Raw genomic sequence first — 7,451 nt, 5'->3', positions numbered from 1 at the left:
CTCCTCGGTTGCCGCGTCACCCTTATCGGCGAAGGCTGCGCGCGACAAGTGGTGCCGAAACCCGGGAAGCCGCCGAACCCGGGTAGAGGGACAGCTTTGAGGACCCCGACTGCTCGTCGGAAAGAGGATCCAAGCCAGTGACCTGAGAAACTCCGGAGACTTTTCAGCAAGGTATGATTTCTGTGGTCTGGGTGATTCCGTTTCTCGTTGTTAGTCTCGTTTTCGTTCTTTTCTGTTGTCTGTGTCTTAATTGTGGGAAACGGGATACGGTTTGTATTCGTCCTTTTTGCGACACTGCATAATTTGGCTGTAATCCTCAAGTAGATAACTGAGTTGCCACACCCTCCCCTGTAGATAAAGGAGCAATGGAATAAGCCGCTTCTAGAAGCAGCGCGGGCGCTGTTGAAACAGAAGGAGCTTAAGGTCCCAGATCGGGTGTTGCAGAACTTTCTCAAAGAAGTAGATCGAGTGGCTCCCTGGTTCGTTCTCTCCGGGTCCCTTACGGAAGGATCATGGAGCAAGCTAAGTGGGGATCTGACACGAGAAAAGGAACGGGACCCTAAGACCAGGGGTATGGCCACTGTATAAATTGTTCAAATCGTGCATTAAGGATGAGAGGTGCAAGGAAAAGATCAAGGAAGGCCAGCGGGTCTTGTCAGACCATCAGGATAGTGTATCAGAAGCTGAAAAGGGTAAAGAGGCTAATAAAGGGAAGAAGCCTTCTAAGAAAAAAGAAAAGAAAAGTCATGAGAACAAGGATGTGTTAACCAAGCTAGCTAAGTTAGAAAAAAGGGCAGCACAACTTGCAAAGAAGGAAGAGGAGCTTGAAGATAAGGCAAAAAGATTGCAACTCTTACCAACCCCGCAAGAAAAAAAAGATGAGGATGAAAAACCTAAATTATATCCGCTCCTCACTGAGTTCAAAAATTGCACTCTATCATCTTCTTCTGAAGGGGAGGATGAGCAGGAGTCATCTGACTCTGAGGAGTCGGGTCTTGACCCTGCTGAGCAGGCAGAGTTAGATGAGGAAGCTGCAAAATATGAGGAAGAGAGATATGGCCCCGTCCCGCCTTATTCACCTGGGCGTGGCTCTGTAGCTTTTAAGTGCAGTACAACAGCTCCTCCCTATGAGGAAGTGGAAAAACACACAGGATCAGGAGGAAGGCCGTCACGCATTCCTGAAAAGGAAGTTAGAAAGATACAAGCAGCATTTCCTGTATGGGAAGATGCTCAAAATCAGAGGCAATATGCTCCTCTAGATTTGAAACAACTGAAGACATTGGTGGAGGCAGTACAGACGTATGGTATCAGTGCCTCTTTTACCTTGGCATTGGTAGAGAGGCTAGCTGCTGATGCTATGACTCCTGCTGACTGGAATAATACCGTGAAGGCATGTCTCTCTATGGGTCAATATCTTGATTGGAGAGCAATTTATCAGGAATTATGCATGGCTCAGGCTAGGCAGAATGCAACTAATCAGCACCCTCAATGGAATTATGATATGCTTACAGGTCAAGGTCAATGGGTTGTTAATCAGTCAATGTATCCTGCTGAGGTGTACCAACAGATCAACAAGGCAGCTGTTCGTGCCTGGAGGAGTTTACCAAATAAGGGACAGGTTACCGGAAATTTGACAAAGATTATACAAGGAGCTACAGAGCCTTTTTCAGACTTTGTGGCTAGAATGATGGAAGCAGCAGGAAGAATATTTGAGGACCCTGAGGGCGCAATACCGTTTGTGGAGCAATTAATTTTTGAGCAATGTACCAAGGAGTGTAGGAATGCCATTACTCCCTGGAAAGGAAAAGGAATAAACGCTTGGATGAAAGCGTGCAGAGAGATAGGAGGTCCACTGTCTAATCAGGGCATCGCAGCTGCGGTATTATCAGCTCAGAAGGCTGCAAATGCAAAGTGTTTTAATTGTGGAAAGATGGGTCATATGAAAAGGCAGTGTCGGGCGCCAACTGCGACCCCTAATGCTCAGCCTGTCAAACAGCCAGGGTTGTGCCCAAGGTGTAAAAAAGGAAAGCATTGGGCAAATGAATGCAGGTCTGTTAAGGACAATCAGGGGAGGCCCCTTCCGGAGCGCTCTACTGAGCAGCCAAAAAACGGGAACAGGGGCCCCCGACCCCAGGGCCCAAGACAAATGTATGGGGCCATCCAGCAGACACCCTACCAATCAAAAGGGTTTGTGAAGATGACTCCATCCGGAGAGCAACCTCCGGATCAGCAGGATTGGACTTGCGTGCCACCACCAGAGCAGTATTGACACCTATAATGGGATGTCAGCCTATACCTTCAGATTTAGCAGGCCCCTTGCCAGAGGGTTCAGTGGGACTGATAATTGGCCGCTCATCTGCCACCTTAAAAGGATTGCAAGTTCATCCAGGAGTCATTGATCAAGATTTCACAGGACAAATTCAAATGTTATGTTCCTCCCCTAGAGGGATTAGTGCCATCTCGCCTGGGGACAGAGTGGCCCAACTTTTGATCTTACCCAGTTTACATCAGAACTTCCCAAGTGATAAAACTACTCGAGGAGAAAAAGGCTTTGGTTCCTCGGGAGGACAGCATATGTTCTTGTCATTGGGTATGCAAGAACGCCCTATGATGAGTTTGATAATAGAAGGGAAAACTTTTCAAGGTCTATTGGACACTGGAGCAGATACCAGCATAATTTCTAAAACTTGGTGGCCGTCGCGATGGCCTCTTATTCTATCATCTCAATCCCTACAAGGGTTGGGATATGAAAATGCTCCTCAAAAGAGTGCGAAGACTTTGCATTGGCAAAATGAGGAAGGAAAAAGGGGCATGTTCGCTCCTTATGTGCTACCTCTTCCCATTAATTTATGGGGAAGGGATGTGTTACAACAATTGGATTTTACCTTAACTAATGAATACTCTCCTCAAAGTCAACAAATAATGAAGAACATGGGATGTGTTCCAGGTAAAGGACTGGGTAAATGCCTGCAAGGACGCACTAGCCCTATCCCAACCTCGGAAAAGAAAGATAGAACAGGCCTGGGTTTTTCCTAGGGGCCACTGAGGAGGCGATTCCCATTCCCTGGACTACAGAGGACCCAGTTTGGGTTCCTCAGTGGCCTTTAACCTCTGAAAAGCTTGCAGCAGCTGAGCAGCTAGTTCAAGAGCAGCTCAGCCATGGCCATATTGAGTGCTCACAGTCACCTTGGAATACTCCCATCTTTGTCATTAAGAAAAAATCTGGAAAGTGGAGATTGTTGCATGATTTAAGAGCTATAAATAAACAAATGCAGGTTATGGGGCCAATTCAGAGAGGCCTACCATTGTTGTCTACCCTTCCTGCGAACTGGAATTTGGTAATGGTAGATATTAAAGATTGTTTCTTCTCTATTCCCTTACACGATCAGGATAGAGTTAGGTTTGCATTTACCTTGCCTAGTGTAAATCATGAACAACCTGATAAGAGGTATCAGTGGAAGGTCTTACCTCAGGGAATGGCCAATAGTCCAACCATGTGCCAACTCTATGTGGCCAACGCTATTCAGCCAGTTAGAAATCGGTTCCCTGCTATTAAGGTATGTCATTATATGGATGACATCTTGCTATGCCATGCTGAGCAAGCATTACTGCAACAGGCATTTGAGATGTTGTCCGCTAACCTAAAACAAAAGGGTTTGTACATAGCACCTGAAAAGGTACAAGAGGGAGAGATCGGTAATTTCCTTGGCTCAACTATTTATCCTAGATGCATTAGACCTCAAAAGATTACCATTAGGAGAGATGTGCTCAACACGCTTAATGATTTTCAAAAACTTTTGGGCGATATTAATTGGCTAAGGCCTTACTTGAATTTAACTACTGCAGAACTTAGGCCTTTGTTTGCCATCCTTGAAGGAGATTCAGCCATTACCTCTAGTAGGCAGCTTACAGCGGAGGCTGCTGAAGTATTAACTAAGGTGGAAAATAGGCTTAAGGAAGCCTCTTTAACTCGGCTGGACCCCTTCAGTCCATTCCATTTATGCATTATCCCATCACCACAGCAACCCACCGCAGTCCTATGGCAGCAGGGACCTTTGCTTTGGATTCATTCTCAGACATCTCCAGGAAAGGTGTTAAGTCATTACCCAACTCAAGTTGGAGAAATAGCCTTAAAGGGTGTTCAATCAGCCCTGACTCATTTTGGCTGTGAGCCAGCATCTATTTTTGTGCCATACACCGCTCATCAAGTAGGGGTGTTATGTGCCACTTTGGATGTGTGGGCAATTCTTCGCTGCACCTTTACTGGTAATATAGATAATCATTATCCTAAACATCCATTGTTGCACTTCTCTTTAACTAATGCATTTATTTTTCCAAGAGTTACACAAAGCCAACCTATTGTAGGGGCTATTGATGTGTTTACTGATGGCTCAAAAACTGGCATAGGGAGTTATGTTGTGGGTGGACAATCATTTCAAAAGCAGTTTTCATTTTCCTCCCCACAATTGGTTGAATGTGCAGTAGTGGCTGAAGTTCTAAGGAACTTCTCTCAGCCCTTAAATATTGTTTCTGACTCACACTATGTGGTGGGAGCAGTAAAAATTCTAGAGACAGTGGGATTGATTTCTTCTAAAAGTACTGTGGCAATATTATTTGATGAGATACAACATATTATTAGGAATAGAGCAAATCCTTTCTTCATACAGCATATGAGAGCTCATACTTTGTTGCCTGGACCTATGACAAGAGCTAATGATTTAGCAGACAAGGCTACCAGAGCAATTTGTCTTGCATTAAATCCTGTAAAAAATGCCACCTCCTTTCATGAATTGTATCATGTTCCAGCTGATACGCTCAGGCTGAGATTTGGCGTCTCTCGCGCAGAAGCTCGGGAGATAGTTTTAAAATGCGCCAGTTGCGCGGAGTTTCGGCCATCACCCAACATTGGAGTCAACCCCAGAGGTCTTAAGCCATTACATATTTGGCAGATGGATGTTACTCATGTTCCTGCCTTTGGCAGACTTAAATATGTACATGTATCTGTTGATACATGCTCAGGAGTGATTCATGCCACTCCCCTGTCAGGAGAAAAAACGGCTCATGTCATTACCCACTGTCTGGAGGCCTGGGCAGCCTGGGGCAAGCCACGTCAGCTAAAAACTGATAATGGCCCTGCTTATGTATCTAAGGTTTTTCAACAGTTCTGCCAAAAAATGGAAGTTCATCATGTAACAGGATTGCCTTATAATCCACAAGGGCAAGGCATGGTAGAACGGGCAAATGGTGTTTTAAAGACTTATGTGCAAAAACAGAAGGGGGGACTCTGCCCCATTACAATGGGACAGAAAGCAACCATATCCCTTGCTTTATTTACTTTAAATTTTTTGAAATTGGATTCGTGTGGGCGGTCTGCTGCAGACAGACATGCTGACCATGCCTCCTCAAATGAGCTGGTAAAATGGAAAGATGTGCTTGATAATCAATGGAAAGGACCGGATCCTATTTTAATAAGATCCAGGGGAGCTGTTTGTGTTTTCCCACAGGACCAAGAAAATCCGATTTGGGTTCCAGCGCGGCTGACCAGAGTGGTCAAGCAAGATGAGCCTGATCTTAACCCTGATCCTGATCTTGAGCGGAGTGCAGATGGACCTGAAGGTGGAGACCCAGGAGATCCGCTGGGGGATCCTATCAACATTCCCACGACCAATGCCAGTCATGTATGATGCACAAGTCTTCCCCCGTTTCTTTACCACCAATGACTCCATTGGGCTACCATATTTGCCAATGTCTCAGGACATAGCCCCTATACCAGACAACAACACCCAGCCAAATAACGGCAGTCTTTGTTTTACAACCAACCAGACTCATGCTGACTCATGTATAAAGCTAGGAAATTTTTCTTATGCCAAGTTAGGAAAAGAGACCATCAGGAATCGTACATCTTCAGCTAATGCTACGGTCCTTTTTGGATGGTGGCCACAGCACGGTTCATCTTATGGGAGCAATGAACGAAAGCACCAACCTCAGTACGCCCCCTTCTGCACTGGCCGGCATGCGGACTCTTCAATTATTTTCCCATGGACGGGCTGTCAGAGTCGCAGAGCGCATCTGCTCGAAAATGGACTCTTTACCTTTTCACCCTTGGAAGGGTATGGAAATTACACCGAAATGAGTCCCTGGAATTACCCCACCAATCCCTTTAATATTTGGCTGCTGTGTGGTGTTGGTGGCAGTTGCACAGATCTCTCACCCATGGTCACCATTTTGGGTGGAGCGACAGCTACTACCACTCTGCTTGCAAATGTCAGACCTGGATCCATATCCGCGACGGAATTAGGAGGACTAAAGTCGGTGGAGCCCACCCCAGTTTGTGTTTGGCCTCCATTTGTTTGGACAGTATGCTCTGTGTTGGAATGCTAGTGAGTATGACTTGGCTACTGTAGCCCGCATGCCCCGTTTTCTGCCTATTCCAGTGAGGACTAGTAGTTCTTTGGCCCTATTTCGTCAAAAGCGTGATTTTGGTATCACCGCAGCAATAGTGGCTATTATAGCCACTGCGGCGGTTGGAGCCTCCCTGACTATATCAGCCTTAGCATTAAATGGCCAGGTTGCCACGGCTCATACCCTCAATAATTTGTCAGCATCAGTTAGTGAAGCGATAGATATACAGGCTTCCATGAACAATCAGTTAAAAGGAGGATTAATGATAGTTAATCAACGTATTGATTTGGTTCAAGAACAGCTAGAGATTTTGTGGCAGCTGGCTCAGTTGGGATGTGAAACTACATTACCAGGAATTTGTGTAACTTCTGTTCCATATAACAGGTTTACTAGGGCTGCAAATTTATCCATAGAATTGTCTCGTTTGCTGCAATCTAATTGGTCCGCCGAATTTGATGAGACAATAAGAAAATTACGCCTAGCAATTGTTCAAATTAATTCCACTCGCCTAGACGTTTCCATTACTCAAGGATTGTTTAATTGGGTGTCCTCCGCCCTCTCCTATTTTAAGGAGTGGGTTGGAGTGGGAATGTTTGGAGTAACCCTGTTTGCAGGACTGCTCCTCTGTTTTTGGTTGCTCTGCAGATTCAAGAGACAACAACATCTTAAAAATGTGGCCATGGTGCAGGCTATGCTGGCTGTGGAACAGGGGGCATCCCCCCAAGTTTGGCTTAACTTGCTCAACCGTTGAGACTCTGTCTAGAACTTATGGCACCCCTGAAGGGCACAGGTTCCCATTGCACCGGGATGCTGTTCTGGACAGACCTCTGCACTCCCCAGGGCTCGGGTTCCCATTGCACGGGGCTAAGGGTGCAGAGGGTCTCCTACACTGTGTAAACTCCTTGATCGCTGATGCTGTTGGCTCAGCAGGCTGATCGGTGACCTCATGGTGTGTTAATTTTTCTGGTTGAAATGGCCTTTAATTAATAAAAAGGGGGGAGATGTCGGGAGCCGCTCCCGCCACTACAAGGTGGCGCCGGTCTCCTGCT

The 7,451-nt window shown here is 46.0% G+C and overlaps 1 protein-coding gene across 1 annotated transcript; it reads left to right on the top strand.

Moving 5' to 3' along the window:
- Positions 1–26: 26 nt before the first annotated feature.
- On the top strand, positions 27–6,381 carry LOC129683204 (uncharacterized). The gene is made up of 2 exons (XM_055615840.1): positions 27–171; positions 5,505–6,381. The coding sequence occupies exon 2, from the start codon at positions 5,560–5,562 to the stop codon at positions 6,379–6,381; it is 822 nt and encodes a 273-aa protein (XP_055471815.1). The 5' UTR covers positions 27–171; positions 5,505–5,559.
- The last annotated feature ends 1,070 nt before the right edge of the window (positions 6,382–7,451 follow it).

This window comes from Psammomys obesus, unplaced genomic scaffold, assembly GCF_907164565.1.
Source record: "Psammomys obesus unplaced genomic scaffold, mPsaObe1.curated_primary_1811, whole genome shotgun sequence".
Lineage (NCBI taxonomy): Eukaryota > Metazoa > Chordata > Mammalia > Rodentia > Muridae > Psammomys > Psammomys obesus.
The sequence above is the reverse complement of the archived record's forward strand: the minus strand, read 5'-3'. Positions and strand labels throughout refer to the sequence as shown.